Below are 16,786 nucleotides of genomic sequence, written 5' to 3' on the forward strand. Positions count from 1 at the left end.
CACCTGCCTTTCTGGTGGATGTCTAGCTTGCAACTATGGGTGGACTGGAGCAGTGTGCTACTTGTAGTGGAAAAGTTATGTTTCTGGTTTGTGGTGAGATAATTAAAGGTTGTAGATGGATGTGAGTGGTTGGATAGTTTAGTGACTAACAGGGATGACAGTCCCCTCTGTACCTTGTCAGTTGCTGCTGGTTGACGGCTGCCTGCTTCCCTCCTGACACCATCCGAAGCTGGTTCTGCAGGAGCTGTCCTTCGCTGCAGGTGCTGCACAGGGCAGGGGGGCTGCCCTAGCACAATGGGTGTAATAAAGACTCTGGGCCAATTGGGGGTGGGATTACGCCTTGGCAACCACAAGCTGGTTGTGAGGGAGCGGGGGAAGCACAGGCGGCCTGCACAAATACTAAAATCAAAGAGAAAAATAGAACACAAAGTAGGGATCCTCCTGTCCCTTGCACACTTATTGAGGTTGCCAAAAAGGCGGTTGATTTGGTATATTATGTAACAATACAATTCGTAATTTCAACATAGAATGTTACGTCAAGTGTTCTGCATCAACAAGAAAATTCTTTGTAGAAAGCAGAAGGTTGAACATGGATAATTTAATCGCAAACAAATGTGGAAGCAAGAAAAACGCAGCAATTTTGTCCAATATTGAAGGCTGACGCTTTTCAAGGATGTCCCTCTTCTAGGGCCTAATAGGGCTGATGTTGAATCCTATACATAAAAAGACAAAGAAATAAGATGCATGTTACAAGTTTGAGCACTTGAGCTAACTCGCTTAATATTTACAACTCGAAAAAGATGGAGAAATCACACAAACAGTTGAAATGATAAAAAATAAACTACACCAGACAGTCTCCAAAGTGTCAGTCAGTACATACTAGTGCTTAGAAATATCTATGCCACAATAATATGGTGCATGATGTCCTGTACTGTTATGTCATTAAACATGATAAACAATCAAAAATTGAAAAGGGAAAACAAAGCTAGAGGTTACCGTAGTCACCACAGTGTTGGTGCAAGACAAGGGAACAAAAGATAGAACCTGCATCATAGCGAAAGTGTAGACTTGCACTCGTCCCAAACGCAACACGAGTTCGCAAAAACCAGTAGCTAATGGTATAACTAACTCACCAATGGATGCGAGAACTACTCGGAGTCCATGGGTAGGTGGGCCAAATATGTGGGGTAGGACACGAAGTAGATAAACGGTAGTCCCAAACTCCAGAACTTCCGTACAGTACTCTTTAAAGAAAACCAACAACAATGTGTTACTCATGTGTTCGCCAGTTGCGAAAAATGGTCACATTGGTGATGGGCGCAACCTAGTACGTTCAACAAATTGAGTATCCGGGCCACTTACCCTAGTAGCGGTTCATCTGAGTTCTGAGGATACTAGTCTCTGCCTCGATCAGTGAATAAAAATATGTTCAGGAATAGAGCTCATACGTCAAAGTGACGATGTCGGACATATTTAATTATGTCAATCCCAACGTAGAAATTGTAATGGACAACCATGTTCGTCTGTGGGGTAACATAAGAGATCCCAACATGTAATGTGTGCCGTTACAATGGTCAAACAGGAGTACATGACCGAAATTAGAGCAATAATTAAATGGCAGATGTATAAGAAAATAAACAAATACCTCAAGTGATGTCCAGTTCAATCCACTAAGGGCAAGTAGCAGGTGCGCTGGTGAACCAGTCCACGTAGGTGTGACTGTTGGCGCTATCAACATTCAGGATGCGCTTATTCAGTTATCTAGTAGCGGGAAGTCACAAAGGTAAAATAAGTGACGGTAATCCGTGTAGCGGATTACATTCTACGAAGTCCGGGAAAAAAAAACTGCGGCAGCACGTACATGTGGTGAGGCAAGGTAGAGCTGACTCAAGAAATTGTCCAACAGATGTGGCGTCCGTATCCTTGGAGACAGAACTAGGGGTCCAAGCGACCCCTTGTGTCGACCTGAAATTCTTATGGCAGATGGTGAACATAGACAAAGGACTAAACTATTCTGGTGGCCATCTTGGAGTGGTCCCTCATCGAAGATATAGAAGTCCCAGTGGGAGCAGAGTGTGAGCAAGCAAATTCGCGTACAAAGTGAAAACGCTTGTGGCATGTTATGCAAAGGGAGAAATGTCGGTGATGTCCAGAGAATCAAGTGAGAAAACGGACAGGTATTGAAGAAAAAAGTGTGGAAAATATTTTTTAGGGTGAATAATCAATAGACTTGAAGTAATTGAGTGAAAGGTGCAATTATGCTCAATCAACCCGGAGAGATAGTACTGTTGAATAAGATTGGTGAACTAGTGAGTCATTCTAAATGAATGGTGGATTGAGGCAAACTGTTCTCTTGTATACCTGTAATTTATACTGAGTATGTTGTCAAATACTAAAATCGTCCACAAAACACCAAAATGGGGGCACTAGTTGTTCAGGGCACCACTCACCTGTGCTTTAGCGCAATAGCTGTGTGCATTTCTTGAATAAGTGTATTGTGGGTTTTACTAACCTTGTATTTGGTCTGTGTACCTTCAATGATTGTTTTGTGATAGTGTTGAATCTATACACTATCCCACCAAGATTTACCTTGGCCTGTTTGTATCTATAAACCTTTATTTTTATAATACTTCTGGGTGTAAGCGTTTCTGTTGAACTATTTGTATGCTACAGGTTCTTTGTAGTTACCTACAGCCCTCTCTCCCTCCTAGGATGAACCTGGCTGCTCTGCCTACACTACCAAATACTTGGGTGGTACAGCCTTATACTAACAGTTGAGTTTTGTTCTGGTTTTACTAAGCCTTTAGTTGGACTTCAGAAAAACTGTCTTAACAGTAGTCCGTGGACTGCTCGTTGTTGTAGGATTCTTGGTGCCAATGTGTATCTGAAGAATGTGTGCAGGAGTAGTCTTCTTAAGCTGATTCGTAGCTGGAAGCAAGTCCACCAATGCAAAGAATCTGCCACATTCAAACAGCCAGTAGTTGTCTAAAACAAGTTATAATCCTTGTGGCACAGCTATCTTAGGGTAAGAGACACCTTTCGTGGCAATTGACAGTACTTTCAAAAGTGACAAAATAATGCTAAATGTTACTGCTGCCACCAGCTTGTCTTGAACATATAGAACGTGACAACCCTAAAATGAGTATCCCCACTGCAACGTGCTGCGTGTAGTCACCAGAATACAACAATGTCAAAAAAACGGTTCTCAGTACTGACAGTCTAAGGGAAAGTCAGTTTACCCATAACCATGAACAAAAAAGATGTGAAGCAGAAGTTTTTGCTTCCCTCAAAATGTCAGGACAGGTCCAAATATCAGCAGAAAGAAATACGCTCTATTGAAAGTCAGTGGAGAAATGTGCAAAAAAAATCTTTCTGAACGGCTATAACAAAAGGACTAGGGGCTGGGTGTGGGAGAAACCACAACCTACTCTGATTCCGCCCCCATAGGGGACGACAGCACAAAAATGAAGGAGAGGTGACTCTGCTCCAGGAGTGCAATAGAAACTAGGGTGTGCTTGCTGTTTACTCATGGTGTACTGTACTCCTAGTGTTTAATCCCCTTACCTCCATAAGGCTGGCACAAACAGTCCCCCTGCTAATAAGGTTGTCCCTTAATCATAGAACTAAAAATACTGCTGCTTGGGGACCCAGGAGCATGTGCAAGGGAGTTGATGCTAGGGTTGGGCCACAGGTACACTGGGGATTGCTTCTTCAAATCCTTAATGCTGCTTTGCATCCTGCTTTGGCACATTCCGAGGAACAATGTTATGCAAATATGGAGTAAAGGGAACACTGGAATAGTATGGTAGTCACAACAGTGAGTACTTTTTTTTATATATTGTATTTAAATTACACCCTGATTTCATCTTGAATCTAGCCTTGATTGCCTAGTTTTGCCACCAGGAGAGTCTGGTACATTCTGAGAAGTCCTACAAGCTTATTTTAGATTTTCTTCATAGAAACATCTTCACACCTACTACAGTTTGTGACCATGTTGGTGTTTGGTAAGAGTTAGTGCAATCCAACTGGTGTGGGACTATACAAGACTTCTCTTGGTATTGGGTAACCCACCTTTAATATATATGCCTGTACTACACAAGTTGGTAGTGGGACTGAGCAGCCAGGCTCATCTTAAGAGGGGTAATGTGAGCTGTACAATGAAACCGGTAAACAAAAGTATCCAAATAAACACTTACACACTTAGTTATAATTTAATTATTTATTTGTACACAAAGATATTTAAAGCATTCTTTTTAAAAATCAGCAATTAATTGTAACAATCCCAAATTGGGATTCAATTCAAAAAGTGAACAATAATTCTGGTGAGAAATTCATTAATTCATGACACATGTTCTAGCACCCAGAGGGGACTTCAGTTGGGGTCAGTATAACATTTATATTGTGAACACCATGGCAGTATGGAGCTATTTTAAGGAAGGAAAGGTTGGGGTTGGATCAGAACAGACTGATTGCATCCCTTTGGGAGAATCCAATTGTCATGACCAGACTGTCTATTATCCCAGCATTAAAGTGTTCAACATTTAAAACCTGTAGGAGAAGCACTGCCAAAGCCAATAAGTTTAGAAGGAGGCCTTTAGGGAGCCTGGACAACCAAAGTCAGTGGGCAAAGTCAAAGTTCTGATGTTCTTCTTAGAAAAATGTTCTTAAATAGTCAGTGTTCAAAAGAGAAATCACAGCAACTCAAGATTCCCCTTTAGAAAGCACGAGCTGTAAGGCCAGTTGCAGCTAAGTTGAGGTCAACTAAGTGTAGGGTTAAAATGCACTCCCAAAGATGGAAGCACCCCTAATGGCAAAAGGATAGTATACCCCTAGTCCGACAGTAACTTTTGAAATGAAGTTGTTCCATCTGGATGCAATGCTGCAAACCATTGTTCCTGGTCCTTGGTCGTGGTGATGAAAGGGAGGAAGTCTGGTGGGCTCCTAGGGCAGCAATCGAGAGAGGGACTCTGCAGCAAGGGATTTCCATCGATTCAGCGGCTTTGTGGTTTTGGTGCCTTTTTTTTCTCATCACCAAAGAATAAAAAGCTATGGTTAGGATTTGCTTGATCCCTCAGTCCTGGACGTGAGGGGACGCTGGATGCATATTTCTTGCTTCTGTAGGGTCCTCTGGATGCCCACGAAGATCTGTCTGGATTTGGACTTCGGAAGACAATGCACTCGTTGGAGGTTCCCTGGGTATTGGGCTTCTACAGCCTCAAAGTTGAAGCAAGTCGGTGTTGCGCCAAAATAGTTTGTCTTAAGGCTAGTTGGTCCCACCAGCCTAAGGGAGGAGGTTTTCCTTTACAAGTCTCCCTGTCGATTTGAAAACCGTGTCAGCAAAGCTGTAGGGCTTCACTGGGCAATTCGCGGTCCAGGTGGTTGCTGCTGGCGTCTCCTCTAGTCTTCAGCTTCGGATGTTGTCCTCCCAGTGGTCAACTCTTTCTAGTCCCAAAAACCTCACTTTTTATGCAAGATCCCATTAATTCACAGCCCTAGGCTGTCGGTCACATAGCAGGGTGGCTGTCCTTGCAGGAAAGCCAGCAGGCCAATAGGAACTGGTTTCACTCGGGCACACCTAGAGACAAAGGACATAGAAGTTTTGGGACCTTCCCTCACTTCCTGCCTTTCCAGATACACTGGAGCCTGGGCAGGCTTCAGGGCTGAACCCTGCCAAAGGTAAAACACATAAAGGACTCAAACCTGATGCAAACAGAGCAAAAGCCCAGAAGAAACTAACAAATTGTGAAAAAAGAAGACTGGGACCATTTTGCGAAAATGGTCAGCCTTTGGTGCAGCACTGAAGCCGAGGCATCAGCCTTTAGACATGAACTAGGTAGTAAAAAGGAAACCACTGCCACCAGCCATTGAAGTAAGTAAGTGAGTGTAACAGATTATGACATGAGGAATGGGTTAAAGGAGTTACTATGTATTCCCCCCCCCCCCTCTCCTCCCCCCCGAGCACTCCATCTCGGGTGGTGTGTGCTGGACCCATAAAGTAAAGAAAGTAAAGTTAAGTAAGACTGGGTCAACTTACTATTCTTGTGAACCGTAGTTAACTTAAGAAAATGTCCAATTGACTTATTAGTTGCACTGCACAAAAGGTGCTGTGTCACAATGCAATAGTAGATGCCTACGGATTTTCCCATACTCCATAAAACAGTAAGGAACATAAAAAATCATAGTCAGGAAAACATGTGAGTGAAAAAAAGTCCCACTCGGGAGTAAAAATTAAAAAGCAAAAGAGTTGAGGGTTTCTAAGGTTAAAGGGAATTGGCACAGAACTGATTTTACCTAGCAGTTTCTAAACGCATTGGTGCTTTCTTGTAAATATTAGTGAACAGTTTTTCATATGCTCTAGTCCAGCTGTGGAACGGACCTGCAAATGTATTAATAGAATTGTTTTTATTTTTGGTAAGTTTTAGTCTTATTTTTAGTTTTGGCGATCTATAAACTGAGACTATGGCATTATAGTAAAAGTAGGAATAAATGGCATGCGAGGTAGACGATGCTTGATTAGTTTCCAAACCATTGACTACATATGTCAATGCCAATCCCTATGGCCATTCCCTCCCACTGCCTGCCTCTCCTACCCCAAAAACCACCTCCTGGGATCTCTTTGAGCTATCGTTAAGAAGCCTTACCATCAACCTTTGTGCTCAAAGTGCCTGTCAGTGTTTTTTCATAGGTCTTCTGAGAGTTCATTATGTTAATGGTGAAATAAAATGTCTTCACCACGTCTGCCTTCACTCGCTCCATTTTTTATAAGCACTCTTTTACTGAAATCCTGTTACAAATAAGCATCCACGAGCCAAAACTGCTGACTTTGCAAATAAGTTTTAGGCAGTTTTAGGCATTTGCCAGCCATTGCTGTTATATTTTATGGAACTCGCACCATATTGCAGCTGCAAAGCTGTTATCATTGATGGCACGTAAATGCCACTACGGTAGTGCCTGGCAAATGCTTTTCCCCATGCCCATACGAAAGCCCAGAGTGTTGGCATTGCCAATGCTTGTTCCACTTGTTACAGTTGAAACCTCCTTGCACTTCAGCTTAAATGTTTGCTTTTCCATGAAAGTGCAAATGTTAAATCTAACTTGTTTCATTTTTTCAGGGCGAGGTGGCGGTAGTTACGACTCTAGAGGCGGCGGAAGAGATGACTTTGGTGGCGGTAACATTGCCAGTTTATTCATTGAGTCCTTTAGTACAGACTGTTAAACTGCATGCTAGTTTCTTAAACTCCTCATCTGCTTCCTTCATGGTGTTTGTTACTCTAGTATATGTGAATCATCAGACCGATTTAGTTTGCCATTGCATGCTCTGTCCTTGACTTTTTTCCTAGATGCTCTCTAACATTTGTGTATTCTGTAGTTTGCCACCGATGCTTTTCACTTCCATTGACTACTTAAGTTTTTGTTCTCTTAATTTGGTTATCCTGTATGAGCACCTGTTTCTCTGATTTTTTTTGTTGTTGTAATTTCTGAATGTTTACAGCTGTTAGTGGTATTTCCACTTTGAAGAAAGGTCCCTGTTATTAGCATCTCAAATTGTGTACCGAATTCCTATTCCGCTTTTGCCTCCTCCATAAGAGGATAGTTTTAGTAAGATGCATATTACTGAAATGTTTAGAGACCATAACCGTGCCTGTGGTGATTCCTGACCTTTCTTGGCAAGTATATTTTGAATTTGGATTGCGCAGTGAGTGCTTACAGCAGTTCTCTAATACCATGCACTTCATTTTCAATGTTTTAAAAGAAGTGCAAAAAAAGTGTAATCTTACTTTTTTTCAGAACGTGGTAGTTCTTACGACTCTAGAGGAGGTGAAAGTGACGACGCCAGCGCCGGTAACAACATTTGTGTTTTTAATGATGGGAGTCCTGCAGTATACACACTTTACAACTTCGCCTGCATGCTCACAGTTACCAACAATTAGAATGACTACTTTGGGTTCTGTCTTACAGCCTCACATCCCAGTGTATCTGCACCACTCCTTTCTACTACACCTTTTAAATTAAAATGTTGGACTTGTGCCAGACATTTCTTGGGCAACTAATGCACTGAAATAGACCTGGTTAACTGGAAAAAAAAACACCTCAGTTATTACACTCGTAAATCACTCGCTTAAAGATGTTTTAATATGCATCATATATAACTCCACAATTGTGTATTGTGATAACTCTATTGGCCAGCAAAGATTAATCAGGTCTCCTGCAATTTATGGGCACAATTTAGTGTTTTTGACCCATCCCCATGATCTATTAAGGCAACATTGTACTCGCTTGTTCTACAGTATAAATATCACGCAAGTTTTCCTTGCACTCTTCTTTGGGACAGTGTTGTAGCAAAGAGAACTTGCTGAGAATGTTTTCCATTAAAAAAAAATGGAACTGGTGTGTGGAAATTGAGTAGAAATTACTCGAGACCCTGAAAAGACACACTGTTTCTAAAGCTTTAATCTGGGGAGTCTCTATCGTGGTCTCATGTAGACCCTTCAAATTGGAGCCTTCTTAAATTATGCAATTTGAAGTACATTAAACGGCGCTTGTGGTTCACTGTCTTAAGTCGGAAGAACTAGTCAACTATATGGTTGCTTATGTTGAGACTAGTGGATGTCCAAGATGTGCACAGCAGATGCAGATTTTATAGATTGATACGTATTGGCAGTGCACATTGAGGTCACCCTTGTCTGTATTGACAAAGTGATAAATTGGGAGGGAGGTGTAAGCAAATAGAAATGTTTTTAAAATGTTCAGTTGCTTCTCTTCAGTGTGATCTTTGTAAAGGTTGTACCAAGCGGTGCAGCACAAGGCATTGGATTAGTAAGGAATTGTATGTTTAAAAAAGTAAAGGTTCTCCTCTGCCCCTTTCTAATTAGGTTTTTGAGTTCATGTTTCAACCAGCTAGTATTTTCTGAAATTGAAAGGATGTGCTGTGAGAGGGCGGAGAGGGGGAGGGGGAGGACGTGGCAATGTGGGGGTTTCTAGTAGAATTTTAAATTCTGCAGATAGTTTTTTTAAATTTCCCAAAGAAAAGTCAATGTGTTTAATACCTTTTTTAAAAAAAATAGACTCCTGAAATCTGAATACTATAGAACCAAGTGACCATCACATAGAACATGGGAGGAGGTGGAGCAAAGTGACAAGGGGTGAAATAATTATAATAATTTTATAACACGCTTAATACCGTAGACAAGTTTCTAAGTGTGGGACTGAGATTCGAACCTGTTGCTGTGCGTTGGCTTGCTTCCAAGACAAACGCGTTGCCCCAGAGCTATCCTCATGACCATGAAGTAGTTTCTCGAATTACTTTCTTTTTCAAAGTTCGATATAGAAGCTTTATTATGGCAATATAATTGAACATAATTGAAGTGGGCAATATAGGAAAGAGCCTATTAAATAAAAAAATATATATCTAGATTATACATCGCTCAGATGTTTGAGACAAATCTCTTTCCCTTTGCCTTGTGCTTTGTTGCATGGTTTGTGCTCATGTGTTTAAGTGGATAAATGATCAGCAGTGAACCAATCTCGGCAGGTAAGTTGACTGTGCAGTGCTGTCTTGGTAGTCTGCTATAGCATGAGGTAATTGTGAATGCATATAGGCAAAAGGGAAGTGCCATAAAGCATGTGCCCACAGCACATGGTAAATTGAATGTGAAATGGGTTTGGTGATTTTTTTTTTTAAAGAACAGTTGCTCAGTCCATTAACCTAGTACTACAATGATTTTTTTATTTTAGTTCTCTGCAACCTTTTGCCTAATGAAACCCATCCAGTTTTCATTGGTTATCTTTTTATGGCAGTTATTTTTTTTCTCAGATAAGCTAATTTGTTTAATTTTCTAATGTAATGCACTAAATTCGGCATCGCTTCGAAGAGTAGGGGCAAGATACATACACAGAATGCAGGCGTTTAGTTCTGGAAATCCCTGGTTTTCGACACTTAATGCATTGGAGTTGATTGGATTCTGTGTGGAAGGAAGAGTTTCACATTTTTGAAACAATAAGCAAAAGCCTGCCTTGTTTTGGTAAGAACCTTGATTTTCACGAAGATTGGCTTCTGCTGAACTGGGGATGGAAGCCAATTTAACAGCAATTCCAGTCCAAGACCGTGTATTTTGTAGGTTGTCGGCTGTAAAAGATTTTGACTGCATCCGCTACCATCCTGTGATTGCCCAGTCATGATGCCAGGAAGGGTTCTGTGCTGCGACAAGGATTGAACCCTGCCTCCTAAGAGCCTTTATAGTTTCGTTTGAAATAGTTATGGGTTTGTTCATGCAGCATCCTCAGTGGGCTTGTTGGAAAATGGGAGGGTAAAGATCGATTTGACAACTGGAGCTGTCTGTGCGGTCCAGGTTGACTTTCTTGGACAAAAGTGGGGGGGGGTTTAATTGTAGCTTCTTTCAGCAGAAATGTGGACACTGCAAATGGTTAGTTGTTTGGGATATTCACTGGGGAGCAATGGCGGTTCCATAGCTTTTATTATTATGCTGCTTGAATTAGGTCATCAGATCTTCCATTTTGTTGGTTAGCAGGCGGGAGGAATGATGGAGGGGGCAATGCCTGATCAGTGAGTGATTGTTGGTGAATGCCATCTAATTGGAGATGCCCAGGACCGGAGTGTGGACCCTTTCTAACGAATTCCTCCTAAGTCTGCTATCAAGGCTAATGTTCTTTTACTCCTCTTTCATGAATGTATCTGAGATGTGTGATCAGCATGTCCCGCTTGTTTTTTTACACCACCTGGGCAGATGCTTTGCAACTGAGGGATTGATTTATAAAACGTGGTTCGGTTACCAGTCAAATGGTCGAAAACATTTGGTCGACAGACAATTTGGTCGACACCATTTGGTCGAATGCCAAATGGTCGAATTTTTTTTTTTTTTTTTTTACCCTTTTTTTTTTTTTTTTTGGGGGGGTCCCCCCAACCCCCTTTTTTTTCTTTTTTATTTTTTTTCCCCACACGAAAACCCACAAAACACATATATATATATATATATATATATATATATATATATATAAAAAAAAAAAAATTCGACCATTTGGCATTCGACCAAATGGTGTCGACCAAATTGCAGTCGACCAAATTGCAGTCGACCAGTTGACTGGACACCACGTGGTTCATGTGCTGGTCGGCTGAAGCCTATGATACTTCGTTTTTCTGCCATTTGCTATTCTGCTCAAGGTCAGACATTGATAAATTGTGTGTTTTTATAGATCAATAGATGCAGTAGTTAATGATGCATGCAGCTCTATGGGCACAGTGCTTGAAACCTGCGTGGTCATTGGATTGTTTCGGCAGCTTTTTGTTGCTTACATTTCGTTCTTCCTAGTTCACTTGTCCCCAGTATGAACTAGTGCAATAATTCGGAGGTTAAAAAAGGTAGCAAAAACGCTGCTCGTTTTTGCTACCTTTTTAGTGTGATCAATCTAATTAGAAGTGTTGGCATTGCCACTGCATAATTTGCTTGCAGCATAACCTGTTCTGTTTTTTTTTTTTGTCTTTTTGTGGTTTTTATTTTCCAAGAACATTCCAAATGTTTACCTGTTAACTGCAGGGAGTGAAGGATATGTTGCAAGGATCAAGCGTAGGATGTTAGCATATTAGTCTGTGATCTATAGCTTTATAGAATTAACTTAACTCTATCATTTACTACTTTCTATGTAGGTTACAGGGAGGATGGTGGAAGAGGTCGTCCTGGTGATCGTCGAGGTGCACCCCCTCCAGTAGGTGGACCAGGTATGGGACGGTACAGAGATGGGCCACCTCCTCCACGTGGTGGTGGTGGTGGTGGAGGTAGTGGCGCAGACTTCAGAGAGCCAACAGATGGTAATATGTGCTTTCTTTCATATTTTGCATTAGATCGGGAGTTTAATTTTACTTGCATGTTTGACATTCTGGATGAATGGAAATGAAGGATGAAATATTCAACTTTAGAAGTCGTGTGGTTGAATGTGACAGTAAAGTTTAAAAACACACTGCTCTTAATTAACCAAGTAAAAGTGATTGAAATCAGAAGGTAGCCACAGGACTGCTTGTGAGTTGGACTCTATTCTGAAGACTACTCCTCCTAGCGGCTATCTCCACTATCGGAACTGCCTCGCTCTATAAAATCTTTGGACTGATCAATCAACTATTGAGTGGAGATGGAATTTGCAGTAATCCAGATGCCAAGAAATGGTTTGTCTGCTTTTTAACAAAGGCCATTGAAACACATACCTCCATGGGTTGACCTTGAACCCATTTGACTGCTCCAAGTCCCTTCCATCTTCTGTACTCTACAAGCCAAATTTGTCTGCAGCAACAGATTCTTGTCAGATACTAACACCTTAATCCTAGGGTCGTCCTCCTTGACCCTGGTAATTTAACAAGCTTTCCACTTTGTGATTCTACTGTCTCTTTGATTACGGATTCCCTAAATGTTTTGCTTTTGACCCTCTCCCACCCACCCCCGCTCCTCTTTGTTTCTACAATCTAATTTATGGGACTTCTACTTTAGCATCCTTTCCACTCTTTAGTATATTGTCCTGAGGTAGGTAGCCAATTTGTCTGTTAGGCAAGAATTGAAATGTAGTAACCATTTGGGAAACTGCACAAATCTTGTCCTCTTGGTATTGGGTAACCCACCTATTGGTCTGCACTACACAGGTTGGTAGTGTGACTGAGCAGCCATACTTATCTCAGGAGGGGTAAATGTGAGCTGTAGCATCGGAATTCACCGATACAAGTATCCAAATAACTCTTAAACTCAAGGTTTTCTAGTAAAATTATTTAAGTCAGTTCTAAATGAACATCTTTTTAAAAAGGACAATGCAACAATAACACTATACTTCAAATTACTTTCTTAGAATCAAGGCAAAGCAAGTAGATACTCTTTAGAGATGCTTCATACACACTTCCTACACCCTGAGGTGACTTTACTAATTAGAGTATTGGCATTTATATATCGCTTTTGCTCGAACGTCGGTAGAAAGGAAAGGCTAAAGGAATAGTGTGCTCAAAAATATTATTGCCCCGAGCATTCGGGCATGTGTTTAAACATATGTTGATCAATCGTACAAACATTTCCTATGTACCTTGACATAGTTTTCCCCACTTTTACACATGCGAAATCAGGCAGCAGGGCGCGGCCATCTTGTGTTTATCTTATCAGTCGCTGCATCGCCTTAAGGTGAACTGCACTGGTGGCACTAAATCATATCCCTGCCCCTGAGGCTGACATCACCATCCCTAGCGATATTCTCCGCCTATCTCCATGACTTAACTGAGCAGCGTAGCCAAACCCGCCCAGGCATCACCTACGTGTAGAACCCGGAATATCAACACACATCCTCTCACCACAGCGCCTCTCAATTTTGAATACAAAACATTTAAAAAAAAAACTGCAATACTCTACAATTTATACTATGCTTTTATTTCACGATGAACGCTCCGAGAACATCTGGTGATTGCCATATTCAACCACATTGGTGATTTCTTTTTGTTCTCTATCCACAAATGTTTATCGTGAGTTGGAATGTTCCTTTTGGGTATAAGCGCATTGGACGCACCGTGAATTGCAAGGCTTCGGCATCAGCTTGGTGCTAGGCCACCGTAAACAATGTCAGGTTGCTCCTTATTGCTGGTACTGCGAAAGGGCATATCGGTCCGGGGCGATCGTCCCAAAACAGTGTCATTGTGATCCAGCCATTTAAGTGTATCTTCAGCTGCCGGCTAAAGAAGCCATCAATTGTTATATGGAATCAATAACATTTGCAGAAAGGCAGGATGTAGCTGTGTAGAAAACCTAACAGAAATGTGTCTTAGTGGCCGTTCTTTATTCTAATTTCATCAATTTACCCATTAATTCTGCACTGTGCGAAAACTAATGATGAACACAAACGTGAAACAACTGAACCACAGAGAAAACATTGTGGAAAGTTGGAGTCTACGATGTGCTTGAGAGGTAAGTGCTATGTAGTATGTTTAACTCACAATGGGATGCGCAAGTTGACGGAAGAATTCAAAGAAAACAGACGGCATTTTAACTTATTATTAGCTCAGAATTTGGCGTTGGTGGAACCTGGGGAACCCAGATGTGGACTACTTGCATTTCGGTGCTGGACTGCCCATTTGCCTGGGACAAAGACAAATACACACAGGTTGTTTTGCTTGTTGTTGTAATATGCCACAAACAACCCATTACAATGTAAGCCAGCAATAACAGTCCGATAATGAAACCTTGACTCGTTCGTCTATAGTAAAACTTTAGTAAAACTTACATAATATTCAGCATTTCTATTCTCTTGGCGTAACGCAGAGAATCCATTCCAATCAACACATTTTAATAAAATGAAATTACATGTTCCTTTGTCCAGTTTTGGAAGGGTGAACCATGTCAAATTTGATGGTATTACACACCTCCCTTCGTTTATTCCATTCGGAATCCTACCTTTCTTCTGAGGACGAAAAACAATCAAACCTTTTACTGTGTGATGCATGGGTGTGCTCGGCTCACAAGCAAAATTTGAATGCGCTGACCTTCACTTACAAAGTTATTGAATATCCTTGCAGACCACAGTGGCATCTGAAATATTTTTGAAAAACAATCAAATTGTTTGCCGGCATCCACCAATGCCACACTAAATTTCTAGTGATCAACTGTTTTCATTAAAAAAGTAAAAGTTGACTCCCAAATGCCTTATTTTTATTGTCCCTCGGGTGAACTGCTCACTCTCCCATCAAGCACCCACCACCTGTCAGCTCAGCCCGTCTCCTGTTCTCAAAGCAAGCAAATCAGCTAATCATTTTTGCAAGTTGCGAGTCTTGAGCCCCGACAAAATGTGGCTGTACGAGAATGTCAGAGCAAGCCCTGCTCCAACCTTCGTGCTAAATCCGTCTCTGCTCACTGACTCATGCCATCTCCAAACCCCTCCTGCCAGGCCGTGGTCCCCTAAATCCATGACCCCCTGTTCCCTTTGAACGCATCTGGACCCCAGACCCAACCGCCACAACTTCACCTCCCGTATACCTAATCATTAGTGGTCATATATTTTGGTAACACTGACACCTATCCCCGCTGCATTTAAAATTGTAAGATTCCAAGGGCTGCAAATCAAACATCGGCCCTTGTTATAAGGCATCCGATACCAACGACCACGAACACATGCCGCCATAAAAATATAGGTCAGAATCCACCTATTTCTCACCAACAACCCCCTTTGATGCGCTGTTTTTCTTAAATGATATTTGTACCGCGCACTGTCGCCACCGGAGTGGTCTCCTGGAAGCTCTGAAAAAAGGGATGGGGTTGGTGAGTTAGTGGGAATAAGCTGGAAAAGTTCTAGAGAGCAGTGATGTGCTTTTGTCAGCCTCAGCCCGGTGGGTCCGTTGGCTGGGCTTGGGGTGTTTTACGGTCGGTAGTCTTGTGCTGTTGTGCGAGTCTGTGTGGTTTCTTTTGTTGCAGTGTAGTGAAGTTTGTGCGGATTGTTGTGTTGTAGGCTTGTGTTTGGTTAGAGTTTGAGAGGTGTATGCATAGGGATGAAATTATTAGCGGATCGGTTCATTGGCATTGCTGTCCTTGCAGTTATGTCTAGGTGTGATGCTTGCGATCTTTCGCTATTCCATCTGAGTGTGGCACTTGCTAATCTTCAAAATCCTATCTAGATGTGAGGCAGGCTAGTGATCATGATTCCCTTGAAGTGTGGCACATGCTAAAATTCACAATCCGATCTAGACTTGACACAGGCTAAAGTTAAGAATTCCATCCAAGTGTTGCGCATGCTAACATTCACAATCCTCTCTAGATGCAATGCAGGCCAATCTTCAGTTCTCTCTAGGTGTGGCACTAGTTAACATTGGCAAGTAAGTTGGTGTGTAATGCAGTATTTACAGTCCAGTCATGAATGGATTTAAGCTGGTGGTCACAAATCTCTAAGTATGCATGGTGTAAGTTTAAGGCAGTCTACGTTATGATAAGGTAGAGTGGCAAGGGTTTTCTGGAGTAGAGTAATTGCTCTACACACCACCCATGCCACACTTAGTTTTTGTTGGTGTCTGTTGACTGATGGCTTCACTGGCTTCCCCTGCGGACACCTGCAGACACGTCTTGGAGATGCCGATGTAGGAGCTGCCCTTTGCCTTGGGGTCCTTAGCCGCAAGGCAGTCGGTAGTCCTTGCGTGCCTAGTTTCTTATGTAACCAAGGTCTCATTCCTTTATGGGACACGTATTTATTCAGCTATCTGGACACATGCTTAGTAAGGCAACTGCAGAACCCCAAAGTTGCTTTCATGCTGATATCCATCTGACCCTCCCCGATCAGTGAAGGACCCACAAGAACTCCATGAAAGCGGGAAGTTTAAAGGACAGCATTACACTGTATGGCATCCTTCAAAATGCACTTCTTGCATAAGAATATTGACAGAGGATACCTTTCAAAAGACAATTTTGACACTTTATTTGGACACTTTATATAAAAATTGTTGAACAAATAAATAGATGCTATTCATTTGAACCGGGAAGTGAACTGTTCCATGAGGTCTGCTTTCAGTGGACAGGGCACGTTTGCAATGTTTTGTGGCAATGTATGTGTCCTCGGGACACCATTAGCCATTCCATGAGTATGTATGTCCTACAGAATCAAAATGAGATCTTTCAAACAATCTAATTCCTTTTCCCGGTATATTGGCTTGACCACCCATTTTTTGCTTCTTTCCGTAAAGGCCATTGTGTAACGAAGCATCCCAAAGTTTCCTGTAGGCCTCAATTGTTCTCGCCCTACGTTCTCGTTATGCGCTAAGACTGCTAGTAAT

The 16,786-nt window shown here is 41.8% G+C and overlaps 1 protein-coding gene across 2 annotated transcripts in view; it reads left to right on the plus strand.

The window, feature by feature from the left end:
- EIF4H (eukaryotic translation initiation factor 4H) overlaps positions 1-16,786 on the plus strand; it is a 262,498-nt gene that overhangs the window by 194,284 nt on the left and 51,428 nt on the right. Inside the window, exons 5-7 of one of the 2 annotated variants that reach the window (XM_069614734.1) lie at positions 7,113-7,169; positions 7,789-7,842; positions 11,663-11,824. In XM_069614734.1, the coding sequence (XP_069470835.1) occupies positions 7,113-7,169; positions 7,789-7,842; positions 11,663-11,824 (273 nt within the window). The remainder of the gene's footprint in view (positions 1-7,112; positions 7,170-7,788; positions 7,843-11,662; positions 11,825-16,786) is intronic. The other variant, XM_069614735.1, reaches the window with a different exon arrangement.

The sequence above is a fragment of the Ambystoma mexicanum genome, chromosome 9 (genome assembly GCF_040938575.1).
Source record: "Ambystoma mexicanum isolate Mex_15411 chromosome 9, UKY_AmexF1_1, whole genome shotgun sequence".
Classification (NCBI taxonomy): Eukaryota; Metazoa; Chordata; class Amphibia; order Caudata; family Ambystomatidae; genus Ambystoma; species Ambystoma mexicanum.